General features: G+C 38.6%; 1 protein-coding gene across 3 annotated transcripts in view; it reads right to left on the reverse strand.

Annotated features, from left to right (window-relative positions):
* The window catches only part of lpp (LIM domain containing preferred translocation partner in lipoma), a 179,331-nt gene that overhangs the window by 90,107 nt on the left and 68,306 nt on the right, over positions 1-20,918 (reverse strand). For all 3 annotated transcript variants that reach the window (XM_030048859.1, XM_030048858.1, XM_030048860.1), the window contains one exon: positions 8,488-8,687. In XM_030048859.1, the coding sequence (XP_029904719.1) occupies positions 8,488-8,683 (196 nt within the window). In that variant the 5' untranslated portion in view covers positions 8,684-8,687. The remainder of the gene's footprint in view (positions 1-8,487; positions 8,688-20,918) is intronic.

Below are 20,918 nucleotides of genomic sequence, written 5' to 3' on the forward strand. Positions count from 1 at the left end.
CTTGATTTAGATGGGTAAACAACTACTGTGCAGTTTTCATTTGTCCTTTGAAGTTAAGACAGATAGAAATCAAAAGTGTTCCCTCTGAAGGAGAGTCAGTGGTCTACCTCAATCCCAATCTGTCTAGGGAAGATGACCTGTGTCTTTAACCTCATGTTTTACAGGGTGTTCTTATACGGCCGTTTGCACAGACACGGAGAAGTCCCCGAGAGCGCCCAGTAGATACTTATTAGCCATTCCCATGTGTTGATCTATGCAGACAGCTGCATAGAAATCCAGTAGCACTTGTACAAGGAAAACTACGGCAGATCAATTTCTATGACTTTCAATACAGACAAAAACCAGCAAGGGAGAAAGTGAGCTATTAGTATGCAGTAGGGATGTCAATTTCTCTTTCTTGGATGAATCTCGATACTTTCAGTTCAATATAGGAAAGATATGTTCGAGCAGGTTGGCGATTAGGTACGATAACATTCATTGTTTATCTGGTCTGATATGATACGATTAAATCCTCAAGATGCCAAGCCACGCCAGCATGCGCCGAAACATGTCAGTCCAGATTTCAATCAGTAATGCCATACACAAGCCAATAAAATAAGGACGTTTTAATCTTTTTCCTACGAGAAAAGTGCCTTGGATTTGTTTTTGTGTATTGAGCTACATAATATACCAATGTTTGACGGTCTCTGGAGTTTGAGGGCACTGAGTAAATGAACATTGGTGTTTCCAATACAATACATACTTTCAGCAAGAGATTTTTCAGCATTTTTTGGATTTCTGTGTTTTTGGTTTCACAGAGGTGAGAGAAAGGAAGGATGGCAGAGAGAGAAGACCGACATGCAGATAAAGTCCCAGGATCCGATCCAGGACATCTCGAGTCGATGTGTACTGTAACGTAAGAACTACTTTTTTTATTTATGGTTGGCACTGCAATATCTGCTATAAAGCATATGCTCAAATCAAATATATCACAAGGTATGTATGGCATATGTTATTTTAAAAGTATATATGTTAAGTGTTCACACTTATTCACAAAGAAAGGGGGACTTGATGTGCAGAAGGAAAAAACTAACAAAGTCACAATTATTAAAAACTACACTTCAAATCCAAAGACACTCAATAGAATTTGTTAAGAACGTCCTCTAACAAAGTTTTGCATGTTTAAGTTGGCATAGGGCTTTTGCTGCACAACTGGTCCAGATTTCAATCAGATTCTCTAAAACTGAAAAAAATCAAACTAACATATCTTTCAAGTTACGTTTAGAGGTTGCAGCAAAGGACCAGCATCAAGGAACTATGGACCATTTATTTCTCTTCATGCCATCCCTCATTTTCATAAAGTAATCTTGACTGACCCTGTTCCTACTTGTACCCTATCAGATCATCTTAAACCCTGACAATCTAAAACCTGATCTGGTGTAAGAATTTTGAAAAGCAATGTCTCTGTCTAAGACCTATATGTCTTTCACTTCCTCCTTCTGGGGCTTTAATCGGGGCAAGTTCTTCTAAGAGACCCCACTAACTGTGCGCCGCCCCCATCTGCACTGGCCTCTTTGTCCAACCAGTAAACATGGCCTCAGGCTGCTAATTCTGCCCCTGATACAGGCACGGCATAGACAAAGATGCTGTGCCAAATTTACTTGTCCCTAATTTTTATGCTAATCCTCAATTTTCCAGACTGTCCCCACATTTGATATAAAACAAAAAATAAAAAAGGAGCCCAGATAATCTGCTCATAAAGACATCTTATCTGCTGATGAGGAGAGATGTCTGGAGTTGGCTTTACATGTTTGCCTGTTCATAAAGCTGACAACAACCAATCTTTAACGTCATTACAAAAATAAAGTGTTAGCCAGCCCTTGGGAGTATTACAAATACAATATTATTTTTATTAATTCAATTGATTTGCACCGCTATACTATCCTACCTGTTCAACAAGGAACACATTGCAAACATGAGCTCTGCTTGTGGCCACAATAATGCACGCTCTTCAGGTATAAAATAGCCATCACGTTCAATATTCATATTTCAGTCAACACAGTCACTGCAGCTGACTCCAACAAATTTTTTACACTTAAGAAAAAATAGTACACATTACCTAATTTAATGTTATTACCATCACAGTCAGTGACAGCAGGGACACGCAGAACAACTTCTGCCGCAGTAAAAGTGGGATTAACCGTCAGTGACACATTCAACAATCAGTTCGGTCAACAAAGCTCTGCTGAACCGTCTAGTCTCAAGTCAGATAGTCAATTGGAGAATAAGATGTTAGAAAATGCAAGTTTGATGTTGTTCTCTTCATAAAAGAACAGTAATGTACCCATCTTTTAAGTTTGTTCAACACAACCCCCTCCAGCCCCACCCCCCCTAATATTGTTTCATTTAATCCTCTTAATGCCTGGACAAAGGAGAATTATGAAAAATAAGATAGCAGCGATGTGTCTAGATTAAATGTTGGGATTACAGGGCTCTAATGGTAAAATAAATCATATAAAAATGTTCAACTAGATATGAAAATGCAAATGTATTTTTTGTTGTTGTTGTTGTTGTTAAATTGTAGAGAATCAGTGTAGATGGCAGGTTAGCACTACAGCCAAAAGTAAAGATCGAAAGTAAGTTTTAAGTTTTAAGGTTTTGAGAGTGCATCGTTCTTTCATCTCCTTAGGCTTTAAGCTACAATTTGAGTTAGTGTATCTTTAAATATGATGTTGATTAAAGTTTTTTGGTTGATAAACTGTATGTTTTTTTCTGTCTTTCTTTTTCCTCACATCTATGACTTCTAATATCACGGATTTCTTATTTAGGAACCCACTGAGAGTTAATCTTGCCCGAAACTGAAAGATTTCAGTTTCTCCTTCTGAAGGATGTCTGTGTGGCTGTGTATCTGGTGAAAATTCAAACTGAATGGGAAGCTCTGCGCAGGAAAAGGAACAACACAGCTTTGTTTTGCACATCCAACAACACAAACATAACAGGTGTATTTCCTTGAATAAATGAAACTGGCTCAACAAGTGTGACTGAGTACCCAAGTCAAGACTGTAGGACTGTTACATTCTGTGCGTGCACTTTCTGTGAACCAGCATGATTTTCTGTTGCTACAACAGTGAGTACATATCGCTGCCGGTGACTCCTCACCTATGTGTCTGTTTGTTGACTGTCTTCTACTCTTTTACTTTACTTTTTTTTTTTTTATTAAATATGTTTTCAGCCTTGGCTGGAAATCAATTGCTCCTTGCATGACTGTAATGATTTTAATTAACTTGTTTGTGGAGAATCTTTTTTTCCTGTAAGCTTTTGTTCTGCCTTGTCAGAAACTCTGTATTTAAAATGGGTGTGGATTAAGTTTAATTACTAATCTTAAACAAGTAATTATTCACCTACGTCTCACCCATTTTCACCCATCTATCACATCTCTGTGAAGCTCTGTGACTTTTGATACAATCTGCAATCAGTAGCATTTAGCACTTACTCCAGTGTGTTAACCTTCACATTACAACAAGACATTCAAAAACTGGCTTTGAGAAAAAAATATCTAGTTGCAGAGTAGTGTTCCAACCTTTTACCACAGTATTCTTTCCTGATATTATGCGATGTTGTGTCTCGTCAAGTGTTCAGAATATAGATTATAAAGCATGTGGTGCTACATTATATTATCTGCCAGCAGAAAATAAATTACACATTCAGAAAGTCACAAAAAGTGTCAGCTGCATCCCAACTGCGTGGTAATTAACAAAGTGGGAGCAATTCTAAACAAATTGTGCTTTGGGCAACTGAAAAATCAAGGGTGCTGCTGCTTTGTATCATTAGTGAACAGAGCTCAAGAAGCAGGAGTTTATTAAAAAGTTTCAGCAAACTACCATCTGGAGTGTAAGGCAGGTAAAATTAAGGAAAGATGGCTACCATTCAAACCACAACCCCCCATGGACGGCAGTGTTTTCAACCTTACAATGTTCTCTCTACTTGCTGAATTTCATAACCGTTTCCCCTGTTTTGGAAATCGAGGGCTCTCAGGGGGCTTGGGAGTAGAGACAGAGATATGGGTAATGCTCAAATTACAACACACACACACACACACACACACTAGATACATTGTAGGGGTGTATTATAGGTTTATGGTTTCTTCTGTGCGTCATGGTTTAACTTTGCCATTTCACTGGCTGAACATTTCAGCACAAAATACTCTCTTCACAATAATAACGCCTAATTCCAACAAGTTAATGGCAGAATAAAGACATTCAAGGACACACTTCACATGGTGGTGTGTATGTGTGTTTTCCTGATGCCACTTTGAACATCTGCCAATATTAAACCTCTATGCCTTTAAAACCACAAAGCTTGGAAGCAGTGTCAAGTGTCTTCTTACTTTTCTGTGTTATTTTTTGCTACTGACTCAAAAGTAACTTCCTGTTTTTTCTTTTCTTGTTTGTTTTTTTTTTTTTTTTTTAAATTGACTACATTATTCTCAAACTTAGCAAAGGGAAGTGGTTTTTCTTTCTCTTAATTTGCATACATTTTCCTGTTATTATGTTCTTTTGATTAAAACCTTTTTATATTTTTCCTCTTTATTTCTGATGTAAAAAGTATATCATATTTCAAACCACAGTGGCCTTATATTTTGGGGAAAAAAAGTTCTAAAGGACATTGAGCTTTGTTAAAGTGAACTGGCATTAAAGCATGATCTGATGATTATATTGTCCACACAGTTAAAATATTTGGTTATATACAACACCACTTCGCTGTTTGCTCAATTTATTTGTAGATGAATTCAGTCATCTTAAAATTTAACCTGAAATGCTTTTTTTTTTTTTTTTTTTTTTTGTAATTATTTGTTAGTATTTATGCAGTATTTATCATAACAGCTTTCAGATCACTTGCAATCAGACCCCAAACACTTACAATTCTTTTGAATACATGAAAATGTAAAATGTGGGGGAAAAAAAGTGCGGAAAGCACACTTGCCCATGTGCTTATTGCACAGTAAGTACAAGCACTGGCAACTTCTTTTTTTCTTTTTTTCTTTTTTTTTTTTTTTTGTGAAGAGAAAACCAATAGTCCCCAAGGGATCTAAACTAAGAAGCAGACACCATAACGCTTCCTGAAACAACACTTCAGAGGAAACTCCAGAAGTAGTACAGCATGTTTTTTACAAATATGGCATTTCAAAAAGTCTTCAACACGAGTGACCGCAGCCTCCACAGAAGACAATTCATTTCACAAAGAAGATTTTAGTGATAACGTTTGAGGCCCTCCACGGCCGGGCCCCCTGCCACAGTTTGGAGTTTTTATCTCTTTATGAGCATCCTCACAGCTTTGGGTCACAGGGCAAGACGCTGCTGGCTGTTCCACTGTCCATGAAGAAATTAAAATATGATTTGGCAGTCAGCGTTATGGCCCCTTGACTCTGGATCGGCCTTCCAGTTTCTGACTGAATGGCAAAGTTGGTCTCATCTTTTAAATCTAAATTAAAGACACACTTATTTAGAGTTGCTTTTAATTGATTTTAATGACTCAATTACTTTGTATTCTACATCATTGTTTTATGGTTTAATACTTTTTCTTTTTTAAATGTCTTATTATTATTATGTGTTATTGTTTTTATCTTGCGCTATTTTGATTTATCTGGCTTTTGTACAACACTTTTTAACTTCTTTTGAAAACTGTGATATAAATAATTTAATGAATTAATTAATTCATTAAGCCCTTAACAGCAACTTGCAAGCACATACCACTTCCTTACTGAACTGGTCCTGTAGTCGTTATTTGACTCACTCAAGTGACTGGCTAACGCTTGAAGTCCCACGTGTAAACACTAAACTGCTGTTTGTGTGCTTTTGTGCTGCACACACTTGGAACATCTCACAACACACATTAAAACTTCTATAGGTCAGTTTAAAACCATAATTACAAACTATACAGCTCTTGAATGTGACTGTGTTCTGTTGTTTGTTTGGTTATTTGTTTTCTTGTCAATTTTTTTGAGTGCATTTATTCTGTTTTTAATTGTATGCGCGACATCATTGAAAATGAATGAGATTTAAATAAAGGTTGAACAGAATAGAATAGAATTGAATAGAATTGCATGAATCTGAGGTCAAAGGGCAGATATTTGTTGCTGGTGTGATTATGTGATGTAACTGCTTATACAGTAACTAACTAAGATGCTCTGATCAAATCACTGAACCTGCACCTTCTACTGGCCATACTCTCGGTAAGATCTTCGGTAAGATTCAGGTTTCACTCTGTTCACACAAACCTTTCACACCCTGCAGCTTCATATCCTGTTAATATGAAATAAACCACCAGACAAAACCTTCCTGTCCACCTGTGGCATCCCGTCCACAGCTAAAAACTCTGAAAAGGTGTTTTGTTCCTACTGGACTACTGTTACATTTAAACAACAGTAAGAGGAAAAGTAAAATGTAAGTATGACGTTTACATGACAGGGTTTCCAACACATTTTACATTTCAAAATTCCATACTTTTCCGGATCTACATTTCCAGACATCTCGGTAGATTTTTTTTTTCAGGCTGATACATCAGACTGCTGATAACTAAATGTTTATCAGGCCTATAAATTGTTTCGGCCTAAACAATGATGATATGACCAGAGCAAAGGAGCTCTGGAGAGAAGCTCTGTGTGCTGTTTTCTGTGTGACTTTGAAGGCCCGTCACACCCATGTGTGATATAGCTTTATCTTTGATATTGCCTTAGCTTTAGATTTCAGATGCTTTGCTAACCGTTGTGAATAATTTGGATAGATTAGCCACTTATCTGAAAATCTAAACTGGAGGGAGCAGTCACTGTTGTCACTCTCCAGGCTGTACATCCGCAGCGCAGAAACCCGAAACAGTCGAAAGGAGGCATTTGAATTGTTCCGCGCTCTCTCAATGTAGAACATGGCTTTTCCAAAATGAAAACGCATGCTGATTTATTTGCCGTGATTTTACATTACACTTTTTTCACATTTACCCATTTTAGAAAAGTGTACATAGAAACAGTAGTCTGGAAATGAAAATGTATTTTCCAGACTCCTTTTTTCAAATCCAGATTAATCTACTGAATGTAGCCAGTCTTCAAATGATTGTGATTCTTTCTCTCTGACAAAGTACATGTATGAAATGATGATTAAGGGGCCGCTGCCACACATATTTAGTATCAGACATTTTAGGCTGTTTTGCACAGAGCAGCATGAATTTTCCTTGATATGGTCCTCTGTCTGCCAGCTCACATTATTGTCTTAGGAGGCTAAATGTCAAGCAAGTGTATTTCAGTTTTGATTGAAGTTAAATGTTGAAGTTCATTGTAAAGTAGAGGGGGTATATACACCCCTAATGAGCTAGACACCCATGACACACCCAGCAACCACGGCAGAAGCTACATTTTAAGCTACTACTATAGGTAGGTCCGTTGTTTCCTCACCAACATTTCAAAAGATTGAACCATGGTTTTCATCCTCTTTATCTATTATGTTGCACTGAAACTGGATATTACTGTACTGGACAAGAGCAGGACAGCAAATTTAGGCGAAGCTGGCAGAGAATACCAGCAACGAAGCATTAATCCCGAACTCACACTGACATAAATGATGGCATGTCAGACTCAGTACAGGGTTCCCTATTGAATTGATTATGTCATTGCCCCTTTCCTGGTGGGCTGCATTTTGATTCAGTATGTCTATTGATCCTGAAGTTGCATTGACATGAGTGATATCTCATCAGACTCAAGGAGCGTATAAAGAAGGAAAAGACAATCCGTCACACATACGTCACAGCGACAGCCGCTGGTGCCAAACTCTGGTGCCACCTGTATTGGAGGGAATGGGACGGGCACGGAAAATCGAACTATAAACTGCTGTGCCTCTGCTATTTGAAATTACTTTGCAAGCACAATCCTACTGTAATTAAGATACTCACAAGCATATATATATTTTTCTTGCACACAAATTAGCAACTGCAGTTACAGAGAATCGCTTGGCAACAGCTGTTGTAATAGTAATATACCAATAAGGGACTCAATACATCACTAAAGTCGGCAAGATTCAAATTCTACTGGCAGATACTTTAATGACCAATAAATGTGAAACTTCTACTCAATTAGCACTAATTTGACCTATGTTACCCTGATGCTTTTTGTCAATTTGCTGTTTGCTTTAGACAAACCAGCCAATTGTAAATATCTAGTATCCTACAAGATTATGACAATAATCTTTGGGTTTGGGTTTATCTTTTTTTTACAGTATGTTTTCAGAATAATGAACTGGTTGCATTATGACGTTTATTCTTGTCTATGCAATTTTTTCATGTGTATGGAAATCGGTTTGAAATCAGTACAATACGCTTCTGTACCTTTGCTTATTGCACACTGCTAGTATTTAATGTGACATTAGATAGATAGACAGAAAGATGATGACAAAATGATCATCTAAAGGTTTCATTTGATCTGCCTGAAATTAGTTAGACTGTGTGTTGTTCCTGTGCTGTTACCTCCAGTGTCGGGTTGGCCAGGTTCTCCCAGCTGTTTGTAGGGGTTGAACTTGGGCTTGGGTGCAACCATAGGGGCAAATTTCTTAGGCGCCTGCTGCTGGGAGATGGAGATGCTGGCGGTACCCAAAGCTGGAGTAGTCTCCATCCTGGCAGCCACCTGGCCCGTCTGATCGTTATTGTTCGTCGGGTTCCACATGGCTCTGGTGAGGAACGACAACAGCTTCTTAAAACAAATGTGTTTCAGGGTTATTGGCCACTCAAAATCAATAGTAACCACTGACACACTTGGATTGTGATGTTCAACTGCTGGTGCACGTGCAATTGTTTGAAGAAATGTTTGTTAAAAGTCATCACATGGTAATGACCATAGAGATAAGATCCAGCACTGGTTTCACAGCATTCATGTTCTTTTTGAGGACAAACTTAAACTAATAAACAAATGTAATGTTGCTTTCACTTCCTATGATGCCACAAGTCCTCTGCATGCACATTCTGTTTCTGAAAATGATGTCACCATGTATTTCATGAAGTGTGGGATGATAGTGGCCTTCTGTTACCCTGTAAAATTCCCTGAATATTTACTGACAGTGCACCATTTGGCATATGGCAAGACAATTATGTGAAAATATGTGTTTTGCCTGTTTTGGACGTTGAAATATTCTGGTCTGAGCAGGATACTTAAAAGGCTAGCTACTATAGGACATTTAGGCCAAAAATTCTCAAATTATATAATGGACATCAACAGGATGAGGCGACTCAAAAAAATTAGCTCCACAGTACAACCTTAATGCCACAGTATTAATCTTTCCTGGAATCTTAATTCAGTGCCAACTGCTATGATAAGGAAGCATTAATGAAATTGATATCTAATCTCTTTCTAGATGGACAGAGGCAGCAGTGATTTTGCTAAGAAGCGAGGAAGCTACAAGGCCTGGACAAAAGCCAGAGGTAGTTACCGCCTGATGTCTCAGCAGTGAGATCTATTCCAAACAGCCTCTAAAATAACCCATCCAAATCCATAGCTATAGCACACATCCCACCGGTGACCAAGAAACAGATATTTGAAGGAGTACTGAGCATTTCTTGCAAATCCATGGTCCAACTGCTTCCATGCTGTCTTTGTCACTATGTAAAATCAAGGAGACTAAAATACTAAGTCGACTGATATGTTGCTCACTGAATGAGCCCAACTGCAGCAGTTCTTGGTACAGTAATAAATCATGTGATAGATTATGATTAAAACAAGCATTACTACAGTGGAGAATATTAATGAAAAACAATGTAAAACTACATAGAACTGATGTTACATTTTGATATATAGCAAGTGACTCCAAAAAAGGAGGGACAGATACCCTGTGTCACTTTTGCAAAACATTCAGAAAAACATATACACTTGTGTGTGGTAAAGTGTTTCATGTATACTGATTCACGGTCCTAATTAAGAAGTTGGCTGTATGTCAAAAAAAAAAAGAACTTTTTTGCCAGATTGACTTATTTTCTATTATAGCCTCCAGTGCAGGGGAATCATATTTGCAGATCTGGCTCTCCAAATATGCCTGCTGAAAAAGTCCACTACTGACAATCTGAGCTAATTTTTACTAAAAACCCAATTTAGTTCAGATCACATGACTGGTTTTTGCAGTAAAATGTCGACAGGCTAAACTATATATACACTTTGTAAAAATTTCACAGAAAAAATACTTCTGCATTTGTCATGATTTGCATTTGCATGTTTTACTTTTGCATTTGCCATGTCCCACTGCTTCTAGGGATTGGTGTAGGGGTTATTGTCTCTACATGTAGCACCAATCACAGAGACATATTTAGATCTACAGTTGTCATTTTAACTATGATGTTATTCTTTTTTAGCACCCTGGAAGATTTTTTTAAACAAAAAACAAGCAACCAAACATGCACTTCATGTTTTGACATATATTTTAATTGTCAAAGTGAATCTGTCCCATTTTAAAAAAGTTTTTGTACAGACAATATAAGGATATCACTTTGAATTGTCAAAAAGTTGAACGGGCATAGTGGGTTATTTCAAAAATGGCAAATACAGTTTGATGAGTGTTGGGTGTTCTTTAAAATTGCAAAGATGTTGACTGATAAATTAGATGGAACGAGGAGAAATCCTCCTTTCTGAAAGAAATTGCCATCTTCATTTATTTATTCACCAGCTTTCTTTTTTGACACACACACAAAAAAAATCAGTTCAGCAAAAAAATCCAAAATGTGATATGTAGAAAAACAAGAGTGAGCATATCGATATAAAAGCCATTTTGACCAAAAAGACTTTCTAACAAAAAAGTATTGAAAGATCTTGTAATGCTGATGTAACAATGATTTTCAGTGTTCATGCCGCTGCCAAAAACAAGGATCCAGATCAGTGTTTTGCAATGAAAGAACTGTGAGGAGAAAAATAACAAAATAAAAAGAATATAAATTTAACGAACTCAGACTGAGGCCATGTGCAATGCACTCCAACTATCTTAGCTGCTGTTTTAAAGATTGTATCAGAAAAAGATATTACAGGCAGATATATGGGTCCATTTGAGACATTAGATGCATTTGATAGATGATCAATATTATAACTTGAAGTTTTCTGGTTTATTAAGTTTTAGTCTTCATTTTATTGGTTGGCTTACTTGTCCTTTGCACAGTTACAGTGAAAGAAACACTTGCAGAGCACTGGCTGAGGCCACAAACATCCAGTATTTCACCATCACATTCTGAAATCACTTGAAATATTTGAACTATTTATATGGTGTGCTTTTTCCCCATCCTTCTTTTTGTTTGTGTTTGTTGCTCTGTGTTCTGATGTTTTGCTGTTTATTATCCTCAGTCTGACTGATGCAGGGTTTACATTCTTTCTCTGGAGCACAGCAGAAAAGCCCACGCACAATCATCTTTTAATATCTGCTCAAATCCCTGCTCCTCCTGCCGTCACTGAATGGTTCTTACTTTTGATATTCCGCCGCTCTTAATGCTACAATTCAGGCGCGTGCTGGTGTCTCACACCCACCTGTCCTTTCAACGCAAAATGCTTTCATTTCTTGATGCTCAAATGGCTAACGAAATAAAAGATCAGTTGAAAGGAGGGGGAAAAAAAGAAGAAATGATCTTAGTATGTGTAACTAAGACACACAATACAGTACATATTGAATGGAAATGTTTCAGCACCTGTTTACATTCCTTGATTTTGCCAAATACTTCACACTACCACATCACTTTATGCTTTTCTATACTGGGCCTTACAGCGCACAGTAAGCCCATTAAACTGGCTTGCATGTTTCTGAGGATCAACTTTCTTATGGTATGTGCAATTTGAGGAAAAACATACCTGAACCAAAAACATCACCATCGACCCCAATATACACCACACAAGTGATTCATACATTTCTAACATAAATAAAGAATCCTAATTGCTTTACCGTCATAGTTACTCGAAAACCTTACCTAAAGAGCAATCTTTCTGCACTTCAAATGAAAAGGATCCATATTCATGTAAATCAAACTATGGGGAAGAGGCCCTGCAATCCCTGCAATCCACTGGATCCTGCAACTACTGGATCTATGCATTTTTTTTTCATTCTTCTCTGTGCTTTTAGATGTCCTTTTATATCTCACGTAAAGCGCATTGAATTGCTGCTGTGTATGAAATGTGCTGTACAAATAAACTTGCCTTGCCTTACAGGACCTACAGCTTTAAGTTGTGAGCCATAATCTTGCCTGCACATGAGGATCATCTAAATAAATACGACCATGACCTTTGACATTAAAGGCAAACAATAGGAAAACAACATTCAAGAGGCTCAGGATCCCTACACACAAAATGGTGTAGTCAAAAGAATGTAGAGAAAAGAGAAGTTGTCATCCCAGTGAGAGGATAAAAAGTTACAAATAACAATGAAGGACACATCCAGTGCACAACACAACAGAGTTTCTACATCTCTCCCTGAGCTAGCAATCATATATTGTCGTCTGCTTCCATGACATCAAATGGACTATGCATCTGAAAGCAAGAGGACATTTGAACAGATTCTGACAATTTGTCAGATCACAACATGGCATCACCCCTTGACATCACAGAGCGCACAGTCTGTCAAAACAAAGAAGGCACTGGGGCCTGATCGTAGAGCTCAGGGGACTGGAAAGAAGAAAATCCACATCCAAGGCAGCTCAGGAGAGGAGTTTGTAAAGATGCTGCTGTTCAAGTTCCACAGAAACAATTAGTCAATAAACAAGACCTTTTCCTCAAAAGGTCTTGTATATTGATTATAATCAATATGGCTCATTGACTTATGCAGAAATCCCAGTGTTCACCAGAAGTAGCTCAGCTGCGTGTTTTTTCTTTTACTTTTCTGTCTTTGCTATCAGAAACACTTTCATTTCAACTCATGCTGCTATCTACAAAGGCTCCACACAGGCAAGCACCACAGCTCTGTCACACAAGGGTCATTCCATCATGCTCCATCATTTTACACTTCTACAAGTCCACTTTTTCTACCTACATATATTAATGTACCATTTAAAACCAACTCCAAAGGTTTTTAAACTATTTAAATGCCAGTGTTATTGTGTATTTTCTCTATTGACCATACAATACCTGCGAATGATCCCACCTCTTGATGGTCACCTTCTGAAGAATGTTTTTTCTCCACATTCCTTTTGGTTTCAATACTTATTCATTGTGAGCCAAAGAGATAGCATTTCTACAGAGCCCAAGAGGTGAAATGAGAAGAAAAAATATATATATTTCGAGGTGATAATTTACTAATTCATGGCCACAAGGTATAACCCTCAATTTAATGAACTCTTTTGCACATTTTTGTTCATTCGTGGCCACAAGGAAAGTGTGCAGCACTCTCCCGTTCTCCCAGAGGCAGACTACGACTGCCACGGACAAGGCTTGTCCCTGCAGATCTCCTGCTACCTGCTCCCCAATAGGAAGCAGGTGGCAGATCCAAGCCCAGACATCCTTGGGGACGCCCGGTTACATGGGAACGAGTTTACTAAACTAAGGGAATGAGTTAAAATGCGGGGCCATGAATTAGTAAATCATGGCCTCAAAATATTTTTGTTTTCTGCTCATTGCACTTCTCAGGCTCCATACATTTCTACATCACATTTTATTTATTTTAATTTTTAATATTGTGGTAATGTGCTGCAACATGATTTTTTAAAACAGTGGTAAGTATAAAAACACTGTTATACTGTAGTGATATCGCAAGGCACAACACACACTTTTATGAATGGCAGGCTATGTCATTCCTAGGTGAGAGAGCTGATGGTCCACGTTCATGGCAAAGCGTTCCTTCTCAAACAGTATGGGTTTCAATATACATGTGGCTTATTTCCTGTTTGATTTGGCACACGATGCAGGATAGGCTCCTGCCCTGGAATACCCTCATGCCTTTATTTGATGTCTTTTATCTCTTCCAATGGAAAAAAAAAATGGATAAAAGGACCAACTTCATATGTACACTGTTAGTATTTGTTAATGAAATAGAGCCTTGTGGAAAATCTCTACAGTCTAGCTTCAATTTCTCTTGTCCTTTATATTTACGAATTTGTGAGAACATTGTTGATTTTCAGTTTCTCAGTTGCTTTCACAAATCGCACCGTATTAGAATCAGATCAGTGATTAAAAGAAAGCGTGCTAGCCCATTCCAACTCATTGATGTTGCTTCAAAGGTTGATAATTATTCATCCTCAGTGAGCCAACATTACACACATGTATAACTTGAACGTTTTCTATGTTCACATTAAAATTAATTTATTTTAATACATTAGCGGCAGTTACAGACTGTCAGTTTAAGCTGGTACTCAAGTACAATGCACTAAAAGCCACTTTTCAGTGCTATATCAATTTGTGATATAATTTACTAATTTCCTATCCACCCTTTTGTGCTCCCCCCTGCCCTAAACACACGCATGCCCACACACACACACACACACACACGTCAGTATTAATCTCTATCTGTTACACCTGTATTTTGTACCACTGATTTGAATGTAGCTGCATCACACCGCAAGTAACACCACAGCACTACCAATTACCACAAAAAGATGGGATCTTTGAATAGCTTTTAGACCACTGTGGTCGTGAAGTAATCACGATGGCACAATGAGCATTAATCCTGTGCTTTAAACATGACATGCGTTTTGTTTATTTGACTTCAACTCAGACCTCCGTGAATCCACTTATGCCACCGAATAAACTAAATTATGCATTCACTTACTTCTCCACTGTATCTGCTTGGCTATGTTCTGCAATAGATGGAGAAAAAATTCACATAAGCACACAGATACAAGTAAGTGCATACACCTCCACACACACACACACACACACACAAATGCATACACACAGCTCTTAGGGATGCATATGGCACTGGCTGAAAGCACACATGAGGTCCCCCAAAAAAGTTACATCCTCATTGAAGACTCATGAATGGAAAGGCAATTCTGATTGCTGGGGCAGCTACACGATGACTCACAAAGCTGTGACACCATGTTTCACAGTTTGCTTTATGAGGGCATGGCAGTCAGGCTGTCTTCTCACAGCTGTTCCACTCCACTTTTACAGCTGTCATTGAGGAACTGCTGCAGGTGTTTCTGCCGCATTAATCTTTCATATCCACCGAGGAAACTATCGAACAAAACCATCCAAAGAGGACCACAGAGAGTACTGAATTCAAACATAAAATAGCAAGGTTCAGAGATTTTTGGAAAAGCCTAACATGCTTTCTAGTAAATGTTCCAGGAAGCTGCCAGACTGAGACACATGTAGGAAACATACACAAATAACATGACTAGAAGTAGCAGTCTTCCTGCGGTCTTCAGGGTCCTAGGCCTCCAAAATGCCGCACTAGCTTCTAAACCGTCTTAGCATACATATTCACGCAAAGATTAAAGCACTACTGAGTCCTGTTACAGCAGAGGACGCAAATCTCCCAACAGTCTGCTTAACTGGCTTCACGTTCAATCTGGGGTTATGCAGAAAAGGCTCTCCTTGGTTATTAGTCCTTACATGGATCTCTTAGTTATTCATGTAATTATTTCTGCCATGTCAGGGATTTTCATAACCTCAGTGCTAGAGACAGTATAGCTACTGAAATTGTATTACTGTGGTATGCAAAGTAGGGCTAAGCGACATGGCCTATGAATGATCTTGCAATATTTTTAGGCAAAATTGCGATATACGATATTTACCTCAGTATTTTGAAATCTCCTCTAAAGCACTATAAATGCTTGATTTACAAATCAAGCATTTATAAATCAAGCATTTATAAATGCTTGATTTAACCCTTTGACACATACAATCACACCACTATGATGATTCAATAGTCCCTGTGACATATGTCTGCATTAACACATTCTTGTTTCTATTCATTAGTGATTTCTACTGCCAGTCTGAGTCACTTCTGAAAAATTATTATTATAAAATAGAGAGAAAATGGCGCCATCAAGCCATATAAAAAGCAATAAAGAAAATAGCAAGTACAGTGCCAATGAAGTATACAGCTGCGACAACCAGCACTGCAAACACAAATAAACCATAACTAATTTCCGTTTTGATTAGGTGTTTTATACCAAGGAAGCAAACAATACTGATGTCTGTGTGTGTGAGTGTGTACCTGTGTGCAACTTGTTCCACAGTCTCACAGTTCAATCCACTTGGCAAAGAGTTTGTTTGTTTTCCCATGACCCCAAATCAGTTTAGTTCAATCTTTCATCAACATAAAAAAAGCCAACTCAAAAGGCTGCTTCAGGTTCTACCGCATATCCCCACAAAACTAGCGGAAAGTCAAAACTGAGGTTGCAGCATCCGTAATTGCTGTTCAGAAACTGATTATTTTCAATACAACTTTACACACCGGGTGCTCATGCATTTACCACAAGTTGGCTACGATGTGAACTTTACAGCGAGGTCGTGACCTGGTGCCAGGAGAAAAACTGGCATCAGATGTCCTCCACTAACCAGCCAAGTGTGTGTGACGTGTGTCTGCGTGTCTATGAAGGGGAGAGAGCCTTAGGAGAGAGCGACAGACATGAAACACCAAAGCAGGTCTCATGCCAGCGTTAAAAAAATTACATGACTATTTGTATTCAATGTTCACGATACAGTACATCCCACACTGAGCAAACTGTGATGCATTGAGTACACTCGATATATCACTCACCACTACTGCAAAGGATTTCCTGCAGTATCTGTGAGGGGACCAAAAACACATTGATAGGTACACAATACAGTACTCAGAGGGTGGCCCACAGTGTTCGGAACAGTTTTCCTACATACATTTCAGCACTACACTACATTTTCTAAGTGTAAGTGAACTAAAACAAAAGGAACAGGCAAATCCGCTATAAGGCCTATAAGGCCACATAAGGCCTTGCAACATGAGTAGGACACACTTAAAACTGCCCGTTCCTTGGTTCACCAGGCACCAATCAAAACAACACTACAAAAAGACACTGCAGAGATGGAGATATCATACTTTGGAGGGATGTGTTTTTATACTGAATATAAGGGCGGTAGGTGATCAGGATTAGCACTCATGCTTCGTGACGCAACATGCGGACGCTCAGCCGTGCGGATAAAACAGCTTTAAAAATTAAAGGTTCCCATCTGCAAGAGGCTGCTGCCTAGTCCTCCCAGCATTGGACTTGCTCTGCTTTAAAGAGCTGGTTGAATGGCTGAACAGGCTAATATGACATTACACAGACGAGAGCGTGCTCCCCACGCTCCAGTGTTTGGAAACAGGGAAGAGCAAAGAGTTCAAGTGGTCATTATGGATCCTGAAATGTTTTGTGCGGAAGGGTAAATATTGAAAGTGCCGGAAGTTTGACACCATGCCATGTGTTGACATATTAATAAAAGCAAAAGGCTGCTTTGGACCTCTTTCAAGTGTTGAAAATTTAATATTGGAGGCGCAATACCAGTGTCAGGGCATCAGAGGACAGGGCAAGTCAAACATCATGTTCTGAAATGTAGCCACAGCAAACAGTACAGCTACATGACAGGATTTTATCAACACAAGCTGAAGAGCAAAGATTATGATTTTTCCCATGGATGTTAATCATTCGGTGGCCTCGGTATTTAATTCCTCAATTTACGGCCAGCCTTACCTCGGTTTAAATTTCAGGTGTTTCACTACAGTTGATGCATGACGTCACTGAGAAGCAATGATTTTATCTGCACATCATTTATACTTATCTAGCAAGTATTGCTCTGTACACAAGACAAATTTAGGAATTTAGTGCACACACAAGTGTGCGCTAGTAAGTAATTAGGTATTAGCTCCCTCTCCCTGTGAAGGGTATGGATTGAGTTAAAAAAAAAAAAAAAAAAAACATCACCATCACCATCCAGTCCCCCAAAAGGGTTAAATCAATTTACTGGTTTACAAATACAGAATATTGGGTTGATATCTGTGTTTTTTTTTTTTTTTCTTTTTCAGTGTCGCATATCGGTATGTCCATGTCTTCCTTTTCCAATACCAAAGCGGCAATTCTCTACCTCTTTCTTATATACAGTGTGTATTTTTAATATTGTTTGATTGCCTTTTAATTTTGTTTGTCCAGACTTTTTTTAAGAGATTCACACTAGTAGTAGTTTTCTCATTTATGTTTTTTTGTTTGTTGGTTTTTGCATTGTAAATGTCAAATTTAGATCACAGATAAAGAATGTTAGCTATCAGCATCTTAAGTTACATGTATAGTGGAAACAGTATTGGCCCTTAACAGTCAAACCCAAACCCCCGTAGAGATGAGGTTTGGTCTGACAGGTGAGGAAAAGTGAGGATGAAACTTCTTATATAAAGATTAATATTCTAATTTTTTTTATTTGGGTTCAGTTGTAATCGACAGAATCACACAATGCAATGCACTTAAGGTTACAAAGCCACAATCAACAGCACATGACTGGTTGCTCAGTTGCTTGTTAGTGGTATGAAAAAAACATGATAAGGATGTTGGTACAGTGAGATTTTCTCAACTATGATAAGTCATCTTTGAGTATTTATAATCTGTTTGTAGCTGGTAATTTTGGAAAAAAAAAAAAAATGTTTTCAACGGGACACTGTTCTCGGGGGCGCCTGGTGGCTCAACATGTTGTGTGTAGAGAAATACCTCGCCTTGCAAAAGGTTAAGGGAAGTCCGCACACAGCTTATGCTCCATAAAAAAAAAAAGATTATGGAGAATAAGCTGTGTGCGGACTTCCCTTAACCTTTTGCAAGGCGAGGTATTTCTCTATTGACTGTTTTTTGGTCCGGCACCAGCCATCAAAGGGGATTGGCATGAAAATTTACACAAACTCTGCTGTGTGCACATCATGTATGAGGCTAAGCTGCAGCGGCCTGGGTTCAAATCGGCATGTCGTCCCCTTTGTCTGCCCCGTTTTTCCTGTCTCTCTCCACTGTCCCTGTCTAATAAAACAGACATGCCCAGAAAAAATCTTTAAAAAAAGAAACATGGCACTGTTCTGCTTTTCTCATCAAGATGGCGTACTCACATGATCAACCAAAATCATAACGTGCAATCATGAAAATCCTATGTGTGCTCAAGTTTCACGCAGTGGGCTTTCCTCTGTTATCGGCCGGTAATGTTACTGCATATCACCGGCCAAGTTAATCTATTCACTGTGAATAGTGACCGGTAGGCAATACATTCATAGCAACTCAGCTTCCGAGGAAGAGAGGCTTTTATCAGACGGCTGTTGGCCTCCCCTCTTCCATTAACTGTTAGATGTCTGTTGTAAAATAACAGCAGATCTATTCTGTCCGCTTCTGTTTTGACGCCTAAAAATCGAAACACTCTCGGAGTCCAGGTGTCAAGGTGGTTTGAAGCGTGTCGAAACGTTGGCAGTGAGTGCCATGCAATTGAAAACAGAGGATTAGATTGGAAAGCGGGTTTGATGTGTCAAAATCACTCCCAGTGCATTGAGGCCCTCATGCTCAAGGATAGTTTGTCAGGGAGAAACGTTCATTTTCACAAAGGGGATTACCCAGTCTGAATGGTCTACATTAACTGATTAACAGTGCTTTTTGGGGATCGTTATACAATACACTGCTCAAGAAACAACCTCTTATTCACTGTACTATTAATTTCACTGTAGAATTAAATGCCTTTCCTGTACCTCGGCATTTGCCAGAGGCCAACTTAACCTTGAACACCAACAAAAACCAACCTGATTTCTGCCATTCCTCCTTAACTTGAGGTCACCCAGCACAATCCTCGTGCCACCACTGGCCTCTAACACAAACTATCCATCTAACACAAACTATCCATGACAACAGGAGTGAGAAAGCCAACAGGCAAAATCACCTTTTTGTGTCAAAGCAACAAGGCTCAAAGCTCAGTGAGGGAGAGGGTTTCAATCACAACTAATCCTGTCTGCCGTGCAGCTAGGTTCTGTAACCTGACAAGAGATGGCTGATTCAAGCTTGACAGAAGCGAACAGGCAGCAAGTGCTCCCTGGAGAGACAAGAGCAAACTTGTCGGGTAGGTTACAGCAACGGCCACCAACGGTTACTTACCTATTTCTGCATCGGTTCTCAAACAGTGTATTCATTGTGTTACATCTATCAACAAAAGTGATATACACAGGGCAATTTGCTTAATTCATAATCACATACCTCAATTATTTGCAGATAGGCCCTGATAGTCCTTTAAACAGTAACTTGGTGTCAGTGAAGGTCCACGTGGCACGTTGTCAGTTTTGAAACACAGAAAGCCCTCCATCTGCGAGAGGCCAGAGAGTTTCCAACCTACTTTTACAAGGAGCTATCAAACATTCGATGTAAAGCCTCTTCTAATTAGGCTAATTACAGAGACGGATAATATGAGGGTTAATCAAATGATAAACATGGCAAATACCGATTTGTTTTCCCCATTAGCTATTGTGAAGACTCCAACCAGTTGATAACCATTACAAATGAGATTTTGAACTGTGACTACTACAAAGGGTAACAATCCCCCCTACCCCAACACCCAGAGCGAAGCAGAAGAAAAAACAGCCCAGAACAAGGGGCAAGAAATGAAAAGGTAACTCCACTGCTTTCACTTAACTGTTTAAGCACCATCTAAAATTAATTTCTCCTTCAAAGTAGCCTCAAAGGTATGAAAAAACTTATCCTTAATGAATGTCACGTCATTCTTTATCTGCTGATTTTACCACTTGAGTTACAGCATGTCTAAAAGAAGTAATATATTCAAGCCTGCTAACCATTTTGTAATGGCAGCACCATCACTTAAAAATTGGATGTGAGTGTGAATGGCGAAAACCCTTGGTAAGGAAATAGACTTTTTTTTTTTTTAATATGCTCTCTAAACTACTTTTGTACGCAGAATGTACAACTATCACTTATTTGCTGAATGTTAGTATTAGAGCACAAAACAACAACTCATACCTGCATGACTCTTGCAA

This window comes from Myripristis murdjan, chromosome 4 (genome assembly GCF_902150065.1).
Source record: "Myripristis murdjan chromosome 4, fMyrMur1.1, whole genome shotgun sequence".
Taxonomy (NCBI): Eukaryota; Metazoa; Chordata; class Actinopteri; order Holocentriformes; family Holocentridae; genus Myripristis; species Myripristis murdjan.